General features: G+C 37.7%; 1 protein-coding gene across 1 annotated transcript in view; it reads right to left on the bottom strand.

Annotated features, from left to right (window-relative positions):
- Positions 1-23,150, bottom strand: part of LOC142337431 (ATP synthase subunit beta, mitochondrial-like) — a 63,405-nt gene that overhangs the window by 16,445 nt on the left and 23,810 nt on the right. The window contains exons 2-6 of the mRNA XM_075386651.1: positions 13,683-13,726; positions 12,946-13,151; positions 9,287-9,477; positions 5,123-5,244; positions 4,740-4,924 (exon numbers count right to left, since the gene is read on the bottom strand). Of these exons, the coding sequence (XP_075242766.1) occupies positions 4,740-4,924; positions 5,123-5,244; positions 9,287-9,477; positions 12,946-13,151; positions 13,683-13,719 (741 nt within the window). The 5' untranslated portion in view covers positions 13,720-13,726. The remainder of the gene's footprint in view (positions 1-4,739; positions 4,925-5,122; positions 5,245-9,286; positions 9,478-12,945; positions 13,152-13,682; positions 13,727-23,150) is intronic.

Raw genomic sequence — 23,150 nt, forward strand, 5'->3', positions numbered from 1 at the left:
CAGAGTCATGGAAACCATTGGCTTCCGATATTGCGGCAAAACCGAACCAATTAGATGGTCATTAATGGAACTAAACATCAAGACATCAAAAAGGGGCAAGTAATTCGATTTCGTGAAAACATTCTCCGAATAAAAGAAATAATTTGCTGCCCATTCAGGTCTTAAAATAATTATGCATCACTAGAACACATTTATTTCCATTCGATAGCATTCGTGAATTCTAATAAATCAGAAAAAATACAAAACAATTAAATTGGTTCGTCAAAAATTCCCTTAAAATTTGTTCAAACCATGTTAGATACAAAGGGAAATGTTTTCAAGCCTTAAAACAACTCGCTTTGCGATCCTTTTACCACTCAGAGTGAACAGATCATCACTCTTCAATTTGTCCTCATTGAAAATGTCGAAAAATTACAGCTCGAAAAAAGACCCCCCCCCCCCCCCCCCCCCCACAAATCCAAATCCTTTATATCGTAGAAACCACTATGATACCAATAATAGTCCACTGTGCTATCACTTCGCCACTCAGATTGCCAGATCCATTCATTATTATGAACTCGGTTGGGACCGAACAGAAAAAAAAACGAAAATTGATTTTATTTTCAAGTGCAAAATATTCTGATTGAATTTGGTGACAATCAAGTGGTTCTTAACTGAGACTAATTACAAGTTAAGATACCGGGCCTCTAAAACTGGTGTTTGATTTATGGGTTTATCCAGTTTCTTTTTGCTTTCGTTTTTTGATATTGTCCGGGTTCATTTTAGATTTCCTTGCATCGAAATTAACAAACACTAGCTGAGACAAAAATTTATAGCAAAATTGGGTAACGCGGAGAATATTTAAGCGAAGTACAAAAATGAGCACAAAAACAGTCACCCGAGATGCCAGCGGCAATGAAACATAGTGCGCAGATTGCCGGAAAATAGACGCTTTAGGCCTTCCATGGATTTGAAGCAACTAAAAAAGATAGACAGATTGACCACCAGTCCTTCAATAGACCATTAGACTTTTTGGGTTAGATCCGGTCTGTCATTTTTATGAGACACATACGCTCCATAAGGAAAAAAAACCCTAAGGGAGCTTTTTCAAAAATAATATTCGAAACCATAAACTCAAGACTCTAATACTCAAGAATTAGGGAAAATAGGTTTGACAATACTTAGATGCACACTATTGGTCTTTAACTAGTAAATTGTCATGAAATTTAAAGTTCATTAAGTGATTTTACCAGTCATTTTTATAAGTGATGTAAGTTCCCAGTAATTTCACCACTCTAAGTACTCGAAGGACTACCAAACGCGGCTAAGGGCCTCTAATGAAACTTGATGCCCGCTGAGCTTTACCTGTTTATCCCGTTTTGAAAGCACGAAGTCATGAAAAGTCATCAAAGTCAGGGAAGACGAAACAAAAATCTGTTAGACGAATTAAAAAAAGGAGCGCTATAATAGCCGCCTGGAATTGCGGACGCGGTTATTAAAAAATAACTACCAGAAAACATAACCGACTAAACGTCGGAAGAACTGCCCTCGAACGACTAGTGGGAGCTCTAATCAATTGCAGACTACTTCAGTCGGCGGGGGAGGGGGAGCCTAAATGGGACAATGAAGTTCAATAGTGCGCTTCAAATAACCACAACGGTTAACATATACATCTATTAATATTTAAAGTGAAAATGGCACCAGTTTCGGCGCACTTTTCATTTGACTTTTAGTATTAAATTGCCTCCAATTGAGTTCAGCTGATTGAGAATTTTAGAACACGCGAAACACAAAAAGTCAAGGGCGTAAAAGTCACTCGAAAAGTCATAACGGTCGAGCAAAAAATTTTCATAAAAAAACAGACACGTTTACAATAATTGCTTCTCTACGAGAGCAATTAAACAGCTGCGATAGCTTCATAGATATGCAGTCTCCAAAAGAAACGTAAACCAACTAGCGTAGGAAAAATTGCTCCCGAATGTCAGTCGGGGCAATTTAATTCAGGGGCTGTAGCCAAGATGGGTGCAAAAACATAAATTTTTGTAGCAAGATGGGGGCAAAAGCATCAGCCGAAGGTATTGTTTAAACCCCAATCTCCTGAGTCCGATTCGGTCACCTCTACTCTGGTATTAAACACTCGGCCTTCATCGTCTCTCTAACAATCGGTTTTGTTTGAACAACTGTATTTCGGATTGAGAGCAATTGAAAACATACCCGACAGATTGGCGGAAAATAGCCGCCGTTGATTCCAATAAGCATGATTGGGATTGAACGAATAGAAATTATTGAAGATTTTTGTACAAAAATATTTTTTAAGACCAATTTATTTTGATGGCATTTCGTAGTTGAACATACTTCTGTTTCTTAGAGAGAGGGTACAGGGGCTACTATCAACACCAATAAGCATTAGAGGTGGTAACTAAGACTTATAGGAACGACGTTCAAATAGCGGGCATCTAAAATTGGGCTTTATGGGTTTATCCCGTTTCTATTTCTGACTTCAATTTTTTATACCGACTCTGTTCATTTTGAATTGCTTTGCTTAGCAACTGATGTTCAAATTCACTTTTAGCAGAATGAGAGAAGAGAGAAACTAGCCTAGAGAAGTCAAAAAGATTTCACGCAAAATGTCGAAAAAGCGGCAAAATGGTAAAGCGAAAAAAAGTTCGACGAAGTAAAAAAAAATACGTGCGCAATAATAGCCGGCTGAGAAGATGAGGGCGGCTATTAAACATAAACCGACTAATGTTGGAAGAATTGCTCTTGAACGAAAGGTGAGACAATTTAATTCAGGGGCTGTAGCCTAGATAAGTTTTTCTTTATGGGTGCAAAAATAATTGGCCACTCCGGGATTCGAACCATGCCCCCCCACCCCGATCCACTACCAGAAGCACTGCCCACTCGTCTATCAGGCCCTTCTTGTTTCTATGTTGCAATCGATTTTATTTTAGCAACAAGCTTTACTTCGAAGTGAGAACAATAGAAATCACTCAAAAATGAAGAACGAAAGCGTGAAAAAGTCACTTGAGAAGTCAAAGAATATTTTAGAAGAAAAGCGCAAAATGGTCAAGCGAAAAAATTTGCATAAAAAAGACCAACACGTTTACAATAATTGCAACGAGCTTCGTTCGAGAGCAATTAACAGGGCTCAGGTATCCGAAAATGTTACTTGTCAAAGATTAAAACCGACAAAAAATAAGCTGAGCTTTTGTTACGGTTACTTGGTAATCGAAAACCAATTGCTTGGGGAAAAAAATGTTGAGAAAGAGCTCAAATTTAAATTACTTCCAATAACACAACAGAACAAGTTACGAATCAATATAATTTTTTCAAGCAAACCAACTTACTGGACAACACATCAAAACATTAAACTGACTATTCGATTAAACAGTTTAATAAGATCACTAACTCTTTACATATGTAAAGCAAAATTCATAACCAAAATAGATTACTTCACAAATTTCTGCCTATTTATTCACAAATGTTTCCATGTGAACAAACCTCGAGTTTTTCGTTAAGAATAATTGTTAATTTTCCAAAAAAAGTGCCCCAACCTTTTAGTACCATTTTGTCGTAAAACCCAAACATCGTTGAGACAAAAGGGAACGAATGTCAAAGATTAACAAAACCGACTTAACGTCGGAAGAATTGCTCTCGAACGACTAGTCGGAGCTCTAATCAACTGCAGCCCGCTTGAGTCGGGGGGGGGGGGGGGGAGTGGGAGCCTAAATGGGACTAAGAAAGTCAATAATGGGCTTCAAATAACCACATTAGAGGTTAACATTTACCTCTATGAAGATTTAAAGTGGAAAATGCCACCAGTTTCGGCGCACTTTTCATTTGACTTTTAGTATTAATTTGCCGCCAATTGAGTTTGGCTGCATGAAATGGTGAAATGGTGATTGAGAGAGAATTTAAGATCACGCGAAACGCAAAAAGTCAAGGGCGTAAAATCCACTCGAAAAGTCAAAATTGTCGAGCGAATTTTGCATAAAAACAGCCGGTAGAATACCGGAAACGACTCAAATCGTCATGCATTATAATCTCTAACCTAACCTTACCGAAATCAGAACATCAAAATAGAGAAGTGAAAAAAAAAACGAAAGTAACCCAACAAACCACATTTAAGTGTTTTAAAAATGCCGGCAATTTTTTAGGTGCGGGAGGAGCTAGGTGGGGTGAGTGGGTAGATCGGTTGGGGAGGTGGGTAGTGCTGGGGTTAGTTGGAGAGTAGGTAGGTGAAGGGAGTAAGTAGGTGGTGGGGGTATTAATTATAATTAGGGGCGACTTATATAGGAACAAAAAATCTCAAAATGACCTCTTCACCTTGAACATTACCAGCAATTCCTAATTTCTATACATTACAAACAAAGCTACGAAGTTCAATGTTCGAAAACAGAAGTCAAAAATCAAAAACGGAGGTAAATGCTCGAAAGAAGTCAAAATTCAAGTCATGAACAAACTTGCTTTCTGCTAAAAAAATAATGTATAATCTCAATACTGCTCTTCACGTCGTAAAAAGACACACGTTTACAATAATTGATATGAACTTCGTTCAAGAGCAATTAATTACTCAAAAATCGTGAACATATCTCAAAAAAGTAGTCTTTTAGTGAAAAGCATAATTAGAGACTAATCGATCGGATATGACACAGCCACACTTAATGAAAAGAGAAGGTCAACTTAAATCACTCGAGAGCGCAATTATGTCGAAAATCCGTTCAGCTTCAAACTTTATTCAAGAGCAATTAATTACATACCTTGGATGATTTATCTTTCAGTGAGATGACACCACCTGTTATCATTTCATGGTACAGATCGTTTCCCTCTCTTGTTCGCTCTCCCACGCCAGCAAACACTGAATAGCCACCATGAGCTTTAGCTACATTATTAATCAGTTCCATGATCAGTACAGTTTTTCCTACACCAGCACCACCGAAGAGTCCTGAAAAAAGCACAAGATCCTTAACAACTATCAATTCCAATTCCCCTGGAAATGGTTCTACTAACATCTTCAGCCATTCTTCAACGTTCAAATTCTCTGTTTATATTAGGAAAACAAAGACCGACAATTGTCCATTAAATAGTCAATTATATAATTTCTAGATTCTCAATGGAATCTTTACACCTCAACTTTGCGTACCAATTTTTCCTCCTTTAGCGTAGGGAGCTAGAAGATCGACAACTTTAATGCCAGTCTCCAAGATTTCTTGTTCAACACTCATTTCAACAAATTCTGGAGCATCCTGATGAATTGGTAGAGATCTAAAACCACAATCCAAAGTTCAAGATTCAGTCAACACAAAATTCGCATAGGACGTTTAATTTTCTATGCAGAATCTTTAGTCCAGTAGCCTATACCATGCTTAGCTCAGAACACTGTGGGAAAGTACCAATTTTCTGGAACTATTTACTTTTAAACCGTGCGCATCTTTTCGGAAGCATGTGTAAAACCTAAAGATATCCTGACATACATTTAACACATAACCCCCTACGCTAGGACGAACTCCTCTCGAGACGAATTGGCTTACTTACAAAATTTTAAAATTGTGAGCTGTTTTGATCGGATTTCAGGAGTAAGACATACACAGTGAGTGAGGTAAGTCTGAAATCAAAGTGAAAATCGTGACTTGATTCAAATGGTAAAACGAATTTTACAAAAAAGATATCAGGACTAGTCCTTAATAATAATCCAACGAACTGAATGACGTAAATATCATTTTCTCAACATCAAATTTTGTTAGTCAACCAAGCATATGGCATCAAAAAAGCAAAAACCAAAAAATTCTGAAAACACTAATTATTTTTCCAAACACTAGTATTGCAAAAATTATCGACAGAAACAACACTAGATAAATATCGACACAAAGCATCCTTCGAATGCGCACATCATACAATTTTGCGAAAATCAATAGGGACAAAATAAAAAGAGCAAAATACAAGTTTGGCGATCATCAGGATCTTTTCGAAAGTTAGTGGCCTCAAAAAACAATGCAATCATTAACAGCAAACTATACAAGTTTGAAATCAAAAATCTTTTAAATCCCATTAGATGAAAAATGACGAAGAACGCCAAAACAAAAGACCACCATTATTCATTTCATAAACAATTGGCATCAAAGTAATCAAAATAATAGCGAACTGAAGCCCATAAATTTTAGTCATGAAAACCACTGCTATTAATTTGGAGGACCATTTAGATTCATTAATGCCTCAGTAGCAGTCGATAAAACAATTAAATTATTAATGCATTTGATAACAAATGCACAACAGGAGAAGCAAAATCTGGCAAATTTGTCAATTTATAAAAACCATAATTTATGGATCCTACCCTTAATGATTTATACCTACCTTTTATGAGAGTAAATGAAGACAGCAGAAATTAATACGAGCAAACAAAAAAACTCACTGAGACTAAAATTATAAAACATCTGGTTTCCAAGTCATGAAAAGCATTAGCTGAGCTGCCGGTTCAGGGTTTCACGCATTTAACACTACACACAATTAGAGTATATAGGATAGCACTCAGAGAAAAAATAGAACTCAAATTGCAGCAAGTGAAATCGCCGGATTATTAGGTTAACAGTGATTTTGCCCATACTTTTTGTTTTTCAGACTTAAAAACAACAAATTCTCACTCAACTCAAAGGTTTCGAAAAAAAATCACTCGGCAAAACGAATAGTCACTTCGCTCCGTTTACTAGTACAGTGTGACTGAAATCACCACTCTAATTGGATTTCTTTAAAAAAAAATTGAAAAAAGAGAAGAGATCTTCACACCGACACAAGGCAGATCTTTGCAATATCAGAAGAGCGCCGAAAACCTGTTGAGGGTTTGACGGCGGCTATTAATAAGCATAATTTATGGCACTTAGACTTTATAAATTTCGATAAGCGTAATTTTTCATTCAAGTTGGTTTACGCATTCAAAGCATTTTAGACGTTTAATATAACCTACAATTTTCAAAGGTTCAGATTGGGCGTCAAACGCTTGTATATCAATCACGGTATGAGCTCAAAAGACATCGAGAGATCGACCGCTTGCTGACACAACTCATGAAAAGATAAAAATTTTAAATTCTCATTTATTGCTATGGAATTAAAAATTTCCAGGGCACTCACTGCTACTAACGCCAAATTTTCAATTTTTTTTTAAATTTGATCATCGAGATCATTGCCGGCAGATAGGATAACAGCCTATGGCATTAAAAATTTTCTTCCAGGTCACTCACTGCTAAGGCCAAATTTTCAGCAATTTTTTTAAACTTGATCGTCGAGATCATTGTCGGCAGATAGGATAACAGCCTCATAAAAACCCGGAATTTCGCAACACCAATAGTATTCAAAATTTCGTGTCCCACTTCAACTACCCATAGAGGAGTTTAGGTATTCATGATAAGCCAAATTAGATAAAGCTAAGCAGCACCGCTGAAACCTTCATGTTAGTAATGTTGGTTCTGTGAATAGTTTAGATGAAAAATTTCATCAAGAAAAAAACGAACATTCTAATGTTGAGAAAATTGCTCTCAGACGACCCGTTGGCTCCGATAGCAGCGAGCCAGCGTTAGACTCTTAAGAACCGCCCTTTACGCCATGAATTTATGTCTCCTCGAACTCGAAACAGTTTCGGTGCATCGCATACTTAGAGACCAGCAAGGCATACTTCGAGACTAGCAAGGCCCTAAGAGAGCTGCTCAGTATTTTAATAACTCCGGGCTTTACCTGTTATGCTGTTTTCGAGAACGAAAAGTTGTACGCGCCATACGCAGCACAGTTCCAGCGAAAAATCGCATAAGACAGCAGGACTAAAATGATTGCTAAAAACTCCGTTTGAGAGCAGAGACTCGTTACCTACCACGTCTAACTGCTAAATGAAACAAAAAAGAGGGTAGAAACTAGTTCAATTTTCCTGTATTACATTTCAGTAAATCCAAATATGCTTATGCAGTACTTCAGTGCAGTTGAAAATATTCAAAAATATTAAAAATCAAAAACAAGAACCCACTAACGTCAGACTAATTGCTCTCCAATGAAAGGTGGGGAACTTAATTCAGAGGGGTGTAGCCTACTAACTTTTCAATGGATGCAAAAATATTCCAACCCAGAAGGGGTTCGAACACCCGACCTACTGCGTACTAAAGAGACACATTTACAGCTCAACTACTAAGCCGTTATGATGGCTCATCTTACAATCATACGATAACAGCCTCATATAAACCCTGAAATATGCAATAATTGTCATGATTTCGTGTCCTACTTCAACTAGCAAGAGGAGTTAAGCTAATCATGATCAACCTGATTAGATGAAGCCAAACTGCACCGCTGGAGCCTTTACAATGGTAATGTAGTAGAAAACGTTTTTGTGAAACATTTATTTGAAATACTTGTCTTTCCAAAAAAGTAAACGAACATTTTGAACTGAATCCACCAACTGCAGGTTTTTGTTCTCAGACGACAGGCGAGCGGTTGTCTTTGGTAGTAGCGAGCTGGGGTTTAGACTCTAAGAACCGCAGCACTTTACGCCATGAATTCAGGTCGTCTCCTCAAAACAGTTCGGTGCATCGCATACTTAGGAGTCTAGTGAGGCACTGAGAGAGCTTCTCAGTCACTTAATGCACTCCGGACTTTAAATGTTATGCCATTTTTGAGAACGAAAAGTTTTACGCTTCAGACGCAGCATGTACCAGCGGAAAATCGCATAAGACAGCATGACTAATATAATTGCCACAAACTCCGTTTGAGAGCAATATACTCGTTACCTACTATGTCATTAAATGCTACATGAAACAAAAAAGAGGGCAGAAACTAGCTCCTCTTTTCCGCAATACACTTGTGTTAAAACCCGAATATATGCTCACGCAGTAGTTCAGTGCTGTCGAAAAAGCATTCAAAAATATTACAAAAACAAGAACCGACTAACGTCAGACTAATTGCTCTCGAATGACAGGTGGGGCAATATAATTCGGAGATGGTATAGCCTAGATATTTTTCAATGGATGCAAAAATAAACCAACCCAGGAGGGGTTCGAACACCCGACCTCCTGAGTACTAAACAGACGCATTTACAGTTCAACTATCACGCCCTTATGATAGCTCATCTTACAATCGCTTTTGTTGTAACAACAAAAAAAAAATCCCGGTCAGGCAAAAATTAAGAAATCAAGCGTGAAATCGTCACTTAAGTGAAATCAAAAGAAGTTTCGAAAAAACAATCAAGCAAAAATTTTGCATGAAAGACAAACGTTTACAATGTTGCCTCAAACTTCGTTCGAGAGCAATTAATAACACAGTACACAAGTCAACTAACTTTTTGGCATTCAGAGGCCCACGCTCATCAATAGGCTCGCCAATGACGTTTATGATTCGACCCAACGTCTCTGGCCCCACTGGAATTGTGATAGGTGAGCCAGTATCTACAACCTTCTGTCCTCGAACCAATCCTTCTGTACCATCCATGGCAATTGTCCTAACGGTGTTTTCACCCAAATGTTGTGCAACCTACAATGAATAACTCCGTCTATTGAAAAGTTCATGTATATCAGTCAAGTTTGCATTAGCAAGTATTACATGTTACTATCTATAAGGTCCCATTCAGGAGCTAAGAAGCTTGGGTAAAATTCATAAACTAATAGTGCAGATCGATTATATCTTAAAATAGCTTTCCCAAAAAAAATTTGGTCACACTTTGATAACAGTAGATATTTCTATGTTCAAAACCAAAAAAAAAGATCCATCTTAATTATATTGTTAGGTCCCATCCAAAAACTCAAGAGTGGAGGACTTCAAAATTATTTTAAGTTCTCTTCTAAACTGAAGTTCGCTCGTGATTAAAATGACTCAAAAATCCCTATTCCACTCGTTTAATACAGCAGATAAGCTTTTAATGTAAGGCGATCTGTGGTATAAAATAGTAAGCATACTGTTTCTCAGGTATCATACAATTGCGCTGAAAACTTTACTTCCCCCAACCACCGAATATTGATATCCTTCATATCCACGTTGGTTTCAGGTCTAGAAGGAAAATGGATTCCAACCAACTTGCAACCCTGTGCCAGGCCGTTGTACCAATTGATTATCTGATAACCCTTCTCGGTTTTGTTATTCCTCCGAGCCAAGTTTTGTATTTTGAGAATAAGCTTTCATTCTCATCCATATAATTTTTAACAGTTATATTAATTTACTCAGCTGAGAACCAAAATAATAAGACCTAGCGTTTGGCAGATTGCTCTCAAAGAACCATTTAGATTATGTCAAGTCAAACGTGTAAAAGTCAGCCGAAAAGTCGGATAAGTTTGAAACAAATAATTGCAATTGATGACACCACTCTACAATCTGCCCATTACCCCCATCTTTAAGCCCTATGAAGTTTTATTGGCCCTTAAAGATCGATAAAATCTAATAATTTCAAAATCTTCAAATTTTAAAACATTACAAATTTCAAAAAGTAAGAAAATTTCGTGATATTAATATTTTCAAAAATATTTAATTGGCGCTAGAAATTATCCATAAAGATCAAAGTTGAACATATAGCACAAAAACACACAAAAGGAATTATGGCTTGCAGAAGACAGACCTTAATGAACTTTGAAAAATGTCAATTAATTGCCCACCTAACAAAACTCAATGAAAAACGTGAAAACCAACCATTTTAGGCCAACCATTTTAGGCTAAAAAACTATTTAAAAATGCCCTTTTCATCTTTTATTTAGGCCTTCACTGCCGGTTCAGCACTCTAAGCACTCGAAATGCTATCAAATCCAGCTCAGGGACTTGAATGAAACCTAATTCTCATTGGGCGTTACCAGTTCATTCCATTTTGAAAGCTTTAAGTCATGGAAAAATAAGAGAACAATTTTACAAAAAGGGTGCCAATACAATCATCCAATGCTTTGGATTGTAAAAAAAGACAGCCCCTATATAAAAGCCGTTGATAGAAGGATAGGACAAAAACTTTAAGCCAACCACTGAAGATTCCACAAATTACCAGATCACCGCTCGAATAAGTATAGCGCCTGTAACAGAATTCACAAAATCGAGAGCAAAAAACTGAAAACAGCAGCCAAAATTCCGGGCGTCAAAAAAATCATCAAATCAAAAGATTGAATACGTTTACGCTTCAAAACTACGCGCTTTTTCGCTCCCTTTACAATTCCAGTTTGACCAAAATCTTCCCCAAAAATTTATAAAGTTGGATATATAAAGTTGGATATATATACTTCGCCCCAATACATCAGCGCCCCAATACAACCCAAATAACAATGATCAGACCAACAATGACATCGCCATTTCTCCGTTTGTGAAATACTTAGCGCTCTAGGATAAGATAGGAACGGATAGAGAGCAGAGTTGATTGATACACTGACATGACGAAACCGATCAAAGAATTAAATTAAATCAATCTCAAAATTTTGTTGTCACCATTTAGTACTAAAAGCTGTAATATTATAGGACTCCTCTATTAACCTTGCAAGCGTGAGTAAACTCAATCTTACGAGACTCAAGTACAAAAATCATTTGGAGTGAGGCACCTCATTTATGCAAACCCTATAGAGCATTTTACTGCTAAAACTCACTCCTAAGTGAAACTAATGAGTTCACTCGGAGAAAAGCAATTTGAGAGGAGCAAGAAAATATGAAAATTTGTTTTGAATTATGGGTCATGAAGGAATGTAATACAACCATAGGCATCAGACTACGAAACAGTAGATCAGGTGCGAAAAGAACAAACCTTAAGAGGCTCTCAGAGGAACAAAATGAAAAAATAAAAAAAATCAAAATAATTGAAAGATGCTTGATTTCAGCCTCATGACTGCAGCCCTGATTCTCAACAAAGCAAAGACCAAATCCAATGCCAGCCAACGTAAACTACTCTCGGTAAAATCGGGATTCAACTGTCTTTGAAAGTAAGCCTCCAATTCATTTGAAAATTGACACTTTCAAACTATAAACATAGCCGGCGAATTACCAGAAAATAGCCACCATCGACCGACGTTTGGATCGGAAGTTAAAACGAAAATGAGAGCCTAATTTCAAAGAGTGACAAACTATGTTCCAGTTTGTTTTGTAGTTATATTAAAATTCGATAAATATGAACTCAGCCTCTAAACAAGACAATAAGCTTAATAGCAACACCAATTTGTACAATTCCCCAAGGACCTTGATGCACTAAGTGAAATCTTTAATCAAGTCTTAGCGCCTGGTCTTTATTGGTTTATCTAAATTCTTTTGATTTCGTTTTTGACCTAGAACGCATTTGCTTAAATTTGCTGAATAGATCTAAATTCCACTCAGTTGAAACAGGGAGGAATGTAAATCAGTAATCGAAGATTTAAAAATCCGTTATCGAAAGGCAAAACTAATTTTGAAATGAGAGCGCCTAAATAAGTATTATTATTATCATGTCTTCGTGGTATTATTATTAAGTCTTCGTGGTAACGCCAGTGGTATCTATTTCAACCCTTAATTAAGTTCATGGATTCGCACGAAAACTTTCACGGATGAATATAAAAGTCCATGTACAGGGATTCCGATAGCTTCAGTATTTATAGAAGTAACTCCACATATATGCAAGTCTTATTTTGAGATGTGTGATTTCAAAGAAATCCATGATTGAGCATCACATTTACGCGGAAGCGCTTCCAATACCAAAAATTTAACCTTAAGGCGAAAAATTATAAGGGTCAGATGAAAAGTCGGTCGAGCGAAAACTTGTATAAAAAAGACTACAGGACTATAATAATTGCAACAAACTTCGTTTAAGAGCTATTAATCAATTTTTATCCACGTAAATGTTGCCGAAACCAAAGGAACAGAAAACATCAGAGTGAAATGTTGTCCATATACTTTGAAGTAGTAAGAATTAAGAACACGTGAACGCCAGAGCCAAGCTTCAGGGTATCCCCATGGGTTTTGAGCCCAATAATGTAGGTCCACACTTAGTTCATGTTTTTGCCAAAAAAAATTAACCTCTAGAACTAATCGGGTTTCGTGATCCTGCACTTCCAAGGAATTCAGAATCGGAGGCAACTCATCGTCAAATTGTACATCAACAACCGCCCCAATAACTGCGACAACTTGACCTGTTGCTGACTGCGATGCAGCTTTCGTCTTATCAGTTTTCGGAGCCGTAGCAGCTGCTGCAGCAGCATTCCTCAAGCACACTCGCGAGCCCACTGAAACGTCACAGAATTACAGCCGAAATAGACACAAACGGAAACGATCCTTTATTTTGTTATCAAGCAAGAAACCATAGCGATACGTTCATCAATGGTGCTTTTTAAATGTTTGGCGCCTCATGATTTCTGGCTACGTTTGGGGTTAGTTTAAGTCGTTACATGACTGCTTGAAGTTACAGAGAACCTCTGGCTTTTATCGAGCCGCAGCGCGGTTCCAGATCTTTAGCCAGAATTTGTATGTGCGGTTGCTCATCGCGTACTCATGTTTAAAAAAAAAAGCAAGTTTGAAAATGCCGGAAGTTCATGGCTAGGTATAAACGAACTTCTCACTGACTTCAGGCTCTTCAGACTTTTGGCATTTTAGAACTTGCGCGTACTCTTTTTAATATGCAAAAATTATTTCAATCGGGTCGTCCCACCATTCCTTCAAATCAAAATTAGAACTTACAGCCCCCTACGGTATATTTACGTTAATGGGGGAGGGGGGCTATAATACAAAAAGCGGTTTTAATTGGTTCAAATAATTACCTGTAGCTGCTTTTGTCAGGCTTCTAACGATGTTCATTTTAATTCTGAAACAGCGCAAACTTAGCATCAAATATTGCATCAATACAATCAGCAACTAATGTAGAACATTTTTAGCAATGCGAAAATACACATTCACAGAAAATTAGAAAATACTGCTTTTCACGAAAATCGTTTATCATTTTGCGCTCGAACTCGTTTTCAGAATAATATCAGGTGTACAGAAGTACTTGTTGGAACACTTGTTATCAGATTACGCCCACTAAGCTAGAGTTTGAAACAAACTAATCGGCAAAAAACCTCTAAGCTACTATGGATCTAGAATCTACAGCTTCCCTCCAGCAACAACCGTTTGAAACATACTATAGCCACATATATGCATACCTTTCCATGGATAGAACATACAATTAATATATCTGCGTAACATGAAAAACATAACATAAACCGATTAACGTAGGAAAAAATGCTCCCGAATGACAGGCAGCGCAATTTAATTCAGGGGCTGTAGCCTATTTTTTTACGGGTGCAAAAACATCAGCCGAAGATAGGATTCGAACCCCGACCTCCTGAGTCCGATTCCGTCGCCTCGACGGAGGTATTAACCACTCGATTATCAGGGCCTTGTCAACTTCATTTCGGTGAGGGCAATTGAAACCACTCAAAAATTGAGTGAACAAGTCAGATTGTTCTAGAAGAAAAACGCAAAACGGTCAAACGAAAAACTTGCATTAAAAACATAGCCGGTAGAATACCGGAAACGACTCGAAGAATACCGGAAACGGGGGGGGGGGGGGTTAGGTGTGCGTTATGGGTATGTGGGGGTTAGTTTGGGGGGGATAGTTTAGATAGGTTGTAGGGACACATCAGGGATCAAAAAATCTCGAAATGCCCTTTTTGACCTTGAATATTAACATCAGTTCTTAATTACTATACATTACAAAGCAAGATACTTTTAAAGTCCAATGTTCGAAAGCAGAAGACAACGTTCTAAAACAGAAGTCCAAATTTCAAGTCATGACTTTAGCTTAAAAACCTGAAGCTCTTAGAGACGTAAAAAAGACACTCACGTTTACGTTAATTGCTTCTCATTGAAAGCAATTAATAACGATAACAATTCGACTAAAATCGAGTAAGAAAATGTTGACGCTAATAAGCCTTATATATTAGAATTTGCTCTTGACACCCCCTTCTCTAAAAACCATAAAAGATTAGCCACATACTTCAATATCATCAACGAGTGTACGAATTAGCGGAAACAATACTTCTCTATAGAAAATAAGCAGCTGATAACGCTCTTTCCTTGAGAGAACCTATAGTTCTTTTAGTTTATTGCTCCAAACATTTAGTACCAACATTACTGCTCCTACATTCAGTAAATGTATGTTTTGCATTTACTCTTCATATCAAATCAAACCTGTAAAGCATTCATTTTGACATATTCTTTAGTTAGCTCCATTAATCAGAGTTTGCAACCTGCCAGTGCCAAAATTATATTGAATAGTTTAGAGGTTAGCCGTTCGGTCTTGCTCATCGTATTGTGTGGAGGTACCGGCAGATATCCTTTCTGTCCACTTTCTGTCCTTAGCACGGGTCTCCAATGTGCTTCTCTTCTGCGGATAAAGTTAATGACCTCATCGAGGGTCTATGTGGATCATTCTGACTCATTTAATGTTCATCATCTAGCTTATTAGTTTTCTATGTACACTGTCCATTGCGTTTCTGATAGTTGCGTTTTGATAGTTTCTTGCCAGGTGCTACAGCTGTACGGCAGGACTGACCTCACAGGTGTTTTTGGAAGTCGGGAGTTATCATCTGAGATGATATTTCCGAAAATCTTGAACGTAGAATCACGGTCGGGATGTGAAACCTGAGAGGTTTATAGGAAGAGGGAAAATTCAAAGAGGTAAAGCGAGTGTTGGAGTGTAAAAACGTGGACGAGTGAGAAATACAAGAACCGAAATTGGATGAACACCCGGACAATGTAGGGGCCTACAGCAAGAGGACTTCTGAATAACATGAAATACTAGAATTTGACAGCCATCACAAAGCAAGAAAGATGGTACATGATCTGACCCCATGGAAGTTTCAACACAATTGCTCAAGCTTTTCTATTTCCAAAAATCCAAACGCAACTTATAATTTCATAATCGAATCTAAAGCTCACGAGCCTTTGCTTTTTCATCGTCAGTTACACATGATTCATCACAGGCGGAAGGGTCTAAGTCTCTTTGTTCCCTGTGTAGCTTGGTCATTCATGCTCGTCAAATTACACTTCTCAATTAATTAACAGATGCATTATCTGCGAAGAGTAGAGAAATGGAGCTCATGCACACTTTCGCCGTTTCTTGGCTATCGAACAAAGAACGCTTTTTTCAGCTCAAACTACCATATTGAAAAGACATGATTGTTGGAAGACATACCTGAAAAGATATTTCGTAAAGCGAAAAGCTGATTAAAGCTCGAATACCGAATTATGATTTCGAGTAGCTAAAATTGCGTATACGTTTGTAATAAATGATGGAGAAAGTCCCTTGGCACATTGAATGGAATTGAAACTAAAGAGAAAATGAGATCAAGGCAGTTCCCGCCAAGGTGCAGCCTCGTTTATTAGTTGATTTAGGCCTAAGTTTGTAAAAAATCCAATTTAACATTATCTGGAGAATTGGACGACCACACATTCCCATTCTACCTGCTCGAAATTCAGATTCAATCCACGGTTTAGGCAGGCAAATTGACTTATATGAGTGATTTATATCAACAGCTACGGAAGTCAAGTTCTTCAGAACTAGAAAGAGGCAAAACAGTCTATATATTATTAACGTATATGCTCCCCATATAGCAATTACCCAAAGCATTCGCGAGAAAGGAATTCCAAAAAATGCACCAAATTGGGTAGAAGAAAAGGAAACAGCAAAGGAAAAGATATGCAAATCGAGAGAGGCTGTATGAAAAATTGGGACGAAATCAATTATTTGCATGTAATACTACTTAAGTACAGGGATTTCCGTATATCAACTATAAGTAGTAGTGGGGGCGCAAAACCAACCTCACCTCGTGGTGTCCCCTGGGTAAACTAGCGGGTCTCAGACCCGCTGGCTGAGCTAAAGAGTCAGTGTTCCTCGTTGGTGGCGCGAATAGGTTTATTTGCGCCTAATATCCAACAAATGACAGGTGCAGATATCCCCGATACCCAGGTAAGGGGTGTTAACAATCTCCCGAGTAAAAAATTGCATCATTGAATGTCAAAACATTTGCAAAAGCGGGCTGCTTGCAAGCATTGAAAGTGGACATCAAGAAATGATCTTGACATTCTAGGAATCCAAGAGGCAACACGGAGCACGAGATTGACCTAGATTCCCATAAGCTCTTAATGACAAACTCACTTCAGTCGTCACACGTTCAAAACAAACAGGTGTGGGTGCAGCGGTCAGGAAGACACTGATAATGTAATCGTGAAAGAAAGCCTATGTTACATTGATTAGCAGCAAAACGGAAAAAATTGCTACGCTTCCACCATCGACACAGATTATCGACAAAAGTTTTTGCTGCCAGTTAAGTCTTCTAAATAGCTTCAAGGAAAGAACTCAAATGTGTCATCGGCAAATTTAATGCGGAGCTAGGCGAGAGCTCTTAGGACTATCTCTGCAAGTGTCCAATCGGCTTTGAAGACTAAATTTCTGGTAAGAGACTCTACGAAAAAAGATGAAACAGCAGATGCGGTATTGAGTGGGTCCAAATTTCGCAGCATAATGAACGCAGCTGCGTCAACTGTCCACAAACCATGGATGATAATTGAGACATTTAATTTAATAAAAAAAAGGGTGAACTGCAGCTGATGAAAAAAATCAAAGCGAAAGCTTTGATGCAGCTAAAACAGCAGCAAGAAGCGTCAAGCAAAGCTGAGGCTTTCTGATAACAGATATCCGGCCGGTTAAAGCCTGGGCTTTGTCGGATTTTCAAGAACGCTGCGAAGATGTAAGGAAAGCGATAAGAGCGGACAAAAGGAAATGACTCGAAGACAAAGGCAACATGTTACAACAGTTGGCTGAGAAAGGGAACGTCAAACAACTGTTCTGGGACATTTTTATCTAGATCGTGGGATGAATACATACCTGGAGACTGAAAAATAGCCGAGATTATCCCACTTCAAAAGTCCAGGGGAAGGCAAACAGAATTCACAAACTACCGTGGAACATCCTTGCTCAGTCCCTCGAAAAGTGTTTGCATGTTTCGTTGCCTAGATGCACTTGAAAGTGTTTTGGGAACAATGCGGATTCTGGAAAAGTAGTTTGCACTGCTCGGTTGTTTTCGCTACGGCAAATAATCGAAAAGACACTCATGTTCCAGTTGATGTACGTCCTGCTAAAATTGTAACCATTATAAAAGACAGCTACGATGGCTTCAAATGTGCCACGGCCGAAGGATCTGTAAATACCTTTGATGTGAGAACGAGTTCGCCAGGGTGACGTGTGGTCGCCTTCTGTTTGGATTGGTTATCAATTAGGTCTTAGCCAACTCAGTTTGCGGCGGAATCGATATCGGCCGACTTGTGGTTGATCTAGATTTTACTGACTTTGCCCTTGTTGGTTGCAGTAATAGCGAAGTCACGCAGTAAAGAAAAACTTCCCAGTAAAGTTGGTATTTGGATTAATGTGAGCAAGACCAAAAGCATGGGGGTCAAGTTCAAACGTCACACAGTCCCATCACCAAAAGTTCAACCAAATTATATTCAAATACTAACCCGCGAGTACAAAGGAAAAACGAGAACCATTGTTGATATTGATAGCCAACAGTCAAAATATCAATAGCACGGATCTGCTTAATGGTTGCAATAGAGAAGCTGGCTGGTTTGAGACAGATTGTAACAAAATATGAGAAACAAATAATGAACAGAGATTAGAATCCTCAAGAGAATCAAAGACTTGTTCTTATTGTGACCGTTCGTTCGACACAAAGAGGAAGAACTCCACGAATCGCGAGTTTGCAAATCCAGAGTAGGCAAGTTGAAACAAATTGATAAAAATGTATCAAAATTTGATGATCTGGAAGACAGTTTAACATGCAGTAATTCTGCTCGAAATTCACGACTGAATGGAAAAGTTCACCAAGCTATTGGGGAAAGATCGAAATGCAAAACACGCGAACCTTTACTATCGAAGACAGAATATTGAATTTGAAAATGTCAATTCTTTGAAATATCTGGGTTCTAATTTCAGTTATTAAGACGAAGATGACCGAAATGCGAAACACGCAAACCTTCTCTATTAAAGTTCTATTAACAATTAAATACACAGAGGGCATCGAATTTGAGAATGTCAATTCTTTGAAATATATGGGTTCCTATGTGTGTTAAAGGCGGAGATAAGCAAATCAACTGTAACTTGGCAAGGGTGACTTTTCAAACAAGTGGAGAAGCAAAATTAAAACGCAATTGAAGTTCAACCTTTATAATGCTTATATTCTCTTCAGTTCTCCACAGTTCCGAGACCTGGACGGTAGTTAAAGCAATAGTAGTAGTAGGAGAGGCTTTAGGGTCTCGCCCTTGGGTGTTTAACCCTTTCATTTATCATCTAGCACAAGTTTTTTAAGGGGGTTACAGTTTCCACAGTTGCAAAACTCTCCAGCTGCAGAAAGGCTCTCAAGTTCATTGTAGCGTCTGTGAAAAAAGGGTCATACATTTACGTCTGAAGCTTCTTGCTCAGTGGTTTGTCAGTCGTTTTTTTTCACTATGTTTTTTTCACTCTCGTTGCTCGGGTCGAATTTTTCGTCGCATTTTCTCAGTCTGTGTTTCGGAACTGCGAATTCTTTGCTTTGTCTCGTTTCTATTGATTTAAAGTCGAGTATCGTCGAACTATTAATTTTGTAGTTTCCATTTATGACAGATAGAAGAAACAGATCATGTAGTTCCATGTACATGGAGATGGGGAGTATATTGAGTCCGGTAAGCCGTGTTCTGTAGTCGTCCCTTGAATTGCATATCTATTTAGTGGCCGTTTTTTGTACTCTCTCGAGTGCCTTGAACTCAAGTTTGGAGGGGCACCACACCTGAGATGCATACGTGAGTACTGGTACAACATAACCAATAAAAGCATATAGCTTGGTTGGCAGGTTTGCGATCGGTGAGATGTTTCTTTTTAGTGCATAGAAGGATCTCCAGTCCCTGCTAACTCGTTTTCGGTAGTTTTCAGCCCAGGATTAAGTTTGAAGAATGGTTACCCCAAGAGGTCTTGGTTTTTCACGATTTCGAGACTTTGATTTTCTTCAGTGGTTGGGGTTTCACCGCTGATTGACAGGATTTTGCTCTTGTTTAGGTTAAGGACCATATCGTTTTCGTTGCTCCGTTGTTGAATGAATTTGGTTGCTTGATCAGCTGGCAGAAAATGTTAGGGAGCAGAAAATGCTAGGGAGCTTCCATAAGTGCAAGCTCCTTCCTATATCGTGTTTCCTACAATTCAGGGATCTGGTCATGCTCAATCATATTTTATTTGGAATTTATGACATGCCCCTTGGTGAATATTTTCATTTTGAGTACAAGAGTCGATTGTTACGAAGTTCCAACAGGCCAATATTTGTAAAAAAAGACCATTAGGCAATCTACGCGGAGAAATTTCCTCATTCGAAGTGCCTTGTATGCCAACGAACTGCGCAAAATTGCGTTATTTGATGTGTTTGAGCACCCTCCCTCGTTCTATTCTAATCTAAAGTTATTGATGTTCAAACTTGTTCAAAATAAGTATGATGACTATCATTTTCTGCGTTTGTTGAATATTTAGTGCCTCAAAAGCAATAAAGTCTTATACTACTACTACATTCGCACTGATTTAGTCGTTTGCTCTGCTTGCTCTTCCGAGAAGCGATCTCAAACGAATCAGTGCTTCTTAGAAACCCAGATGCTCAAGATATTAAAGCTGATAATGACCAGGCAAATCAAATGGTTTGGACATCAAAAAGAACAAGCACAGGCTACCAGCGAAATCTCTGTAGAGGTTACCCGTCAAACATCTGCAAGCTGGTAAAGCTGTTGGAGGACAGCGAAGGGACATTGCAACAAATTCCAAACGATTGTACCATTAACAAATTACAATTCTTAATGGTCGGAAGAAAGAGAAAGAGCTCAAGACTGCCTTCAAAAAAATTTTTCTCGAAAAGCAAAAAGTTAACTGAAAAGAAAGTTGAATTATTGAGCACAATTCTTTTCATATCCAGTTACAGTTTTTTCTGACCTTGATGAGCTATATTCCATTCTTTTACATAAATTTGTCTTGTTTGATGCCTTTATTTCTATAAAAAAATTCAACTCGTTTCGGTCACCTTGTCGCGTGTTCTTCGTCGCGTGTTCTTCCACCTTGTCAGTTGGTTGAAAGAAGTCGCTGATATTGAGGTTCTAGTTGCCTCTAGAAATTGATACGAGCAATAGTATGTTCGCATTATATTCAAATTGAAAAGAATGTACAATTAACTGTTGAGGAGCTACTGGATCAAGCTAATCGACAACTGTAAGGAGTCAGCACAAGCACTGAGAAGTTATTCATACGTTATAAGACCATCTGCCAATCCACCTATCAAATATTTCAAAATTCGGTTTTATAGACCAGACCAAAGTCAAATCCCAAAACCGGATTGTACAGGGATCAGTGACACAGCCTGAGATTTGAAATATTTGAGAAAACAGAGGAAATTCAAAAGGTCCAGGCGGGGATACTTCAGACGGATCTAAACAAACAAGATCTAACTGATCCACTACTGCTAATGAACAACACACTGGCTGTTAAATGTGGCAAGAAGTCGATTTAGAAATCACCACTGACGTTTCCCAGGACAAAATCAACTAACCTGTTCACTTTCTATCCAGATGTCAATGAACAAAATTGTCCACTCTCGGAGACCTAATCTGAACCATGTAATAGCAAACCCAGTTCAAGACAAACGGATCATGTAGAGTGAGCTGATGACATTGACGTGAAAACGACGAGAACATCGATAATTTCAAGAACGATATTCACCAAGTATCAGCTATCACTAAAAAGGGATAAAACTGAAATAACAATGCTGTCTGCTGAGAAGTCCGATCACAAAAATGCTGGTCTCGTTTCTCTATTTAAAAGACTTCTAACAGAAAAAGATTATCCATGTTCAAAATGAGCAAAATCTGGAAAAATCCCTACAAAACATTTTTTTTCTATAAAGAAATTGCAATTAACATCTTCATATGTAGATTATTTACAAGATTAAGTATATAATGATCAGAATATGTTAAAACGTTAGTTTTCCAGAATAGATTAGGGCACAGATTCGAATTCACTGTGGTATTTGTGAACAAAAATGATTCGAGACAAAGGTGCTGAGCTTCCAATTATTTCGGTGATTATAATGTTTTTGATCGATTATATGATAAATGGTAGCTTGGCACAGACTGACAGAATTTGTTTTTGTCTAAACTGAACGACACGTTACGGAAAGAATATCAGAAAATCAAATAAATTGAAAACGAAAAATTAGAACGCTGAAACATCAAAAAATAGAAAGATGATTATTCTTCAGAAAAACGAAGAGATAATATTAACCAATCTTCAGAAAAAACATTTACTTGAAATAATTTTGAAGCTTTACTCTGAAAAACATGGTCAAATGTGAGCAAAACCAGGTTTATGAACAATGTATGAGAAAAAGCTGATAATTTTCCACTCCACTAAAGAACAGAAAGGCGATAGCATTGCATCATTACTACCTCAACAAATATGTCATATTTAGGGTGAAAAATGGGGCAAAAACATATATTCATCGTTTGTGACCCCAAGAAATTTACACTTTTGCAAGTCAGTTAAAATTAATATTTCACAATTTTCTAGAGCAAACTGGATTAAATTTCGAGGGTATGGCGATGAATTACAGGTAAAACAATGCAGACGATGCAGTACCCATTCTTGATTAAGTATTCATTTCTTATAGAACTCAGTACTCATTTCTTAACGTAGCAGCAGTCATTCTTGTTTACAGCAAAGTCTAAACAAACTCGAAATATACTACTCTAGAAACTAATTGAAAGCTAACATGACAAAGACAAAAACCATCAAATTCAGAAGAGGATTTCAACCAATAAAAGATGACAAACTTTTATCTGGCAAATCGACCATGTACACTAACACCTTTTATCACGGAGTCAGCTTATGAGTGTCACAAGTATATACAAAGATGTACTAAGAAACCCTGGGTTTCAATGTTGAAGAATTAATTTAAAGCTTGATTTTTTTTACCTGATATATGGCTGGCACAAGGTTGACAGGTGTCAGAAAAAAAAACAGATGTTTGATTAGACAAAAAGTTCGATTACTGTAAATCGGTTCGTACGTGTTTTCGCGATAATAAATAGCGTTCAAAATCAAATAAAATTAGATTCGACACAATTTGACTTAAAATACACCATTGACCCTCGCCTTTGTATTAATTTTTTTTCCGAAAAAGAACTGTCAA

The sequence above is a fragment of the Convolutriloba macropyga genome, chromosome 1 (genome assembly GCF_964194025.1).
Source record: "Convolutriloba macropyga chromosome 1, txConMacr16.3, whole genome shotgun sequence".
Taxonomy (NCBI): domain Eukaryota; kingdom Metazoa; phylum Xenacoelomorpha; order Acoela; family Convolutidae; genus Convolutriloba; species Convolutriloba macropyga.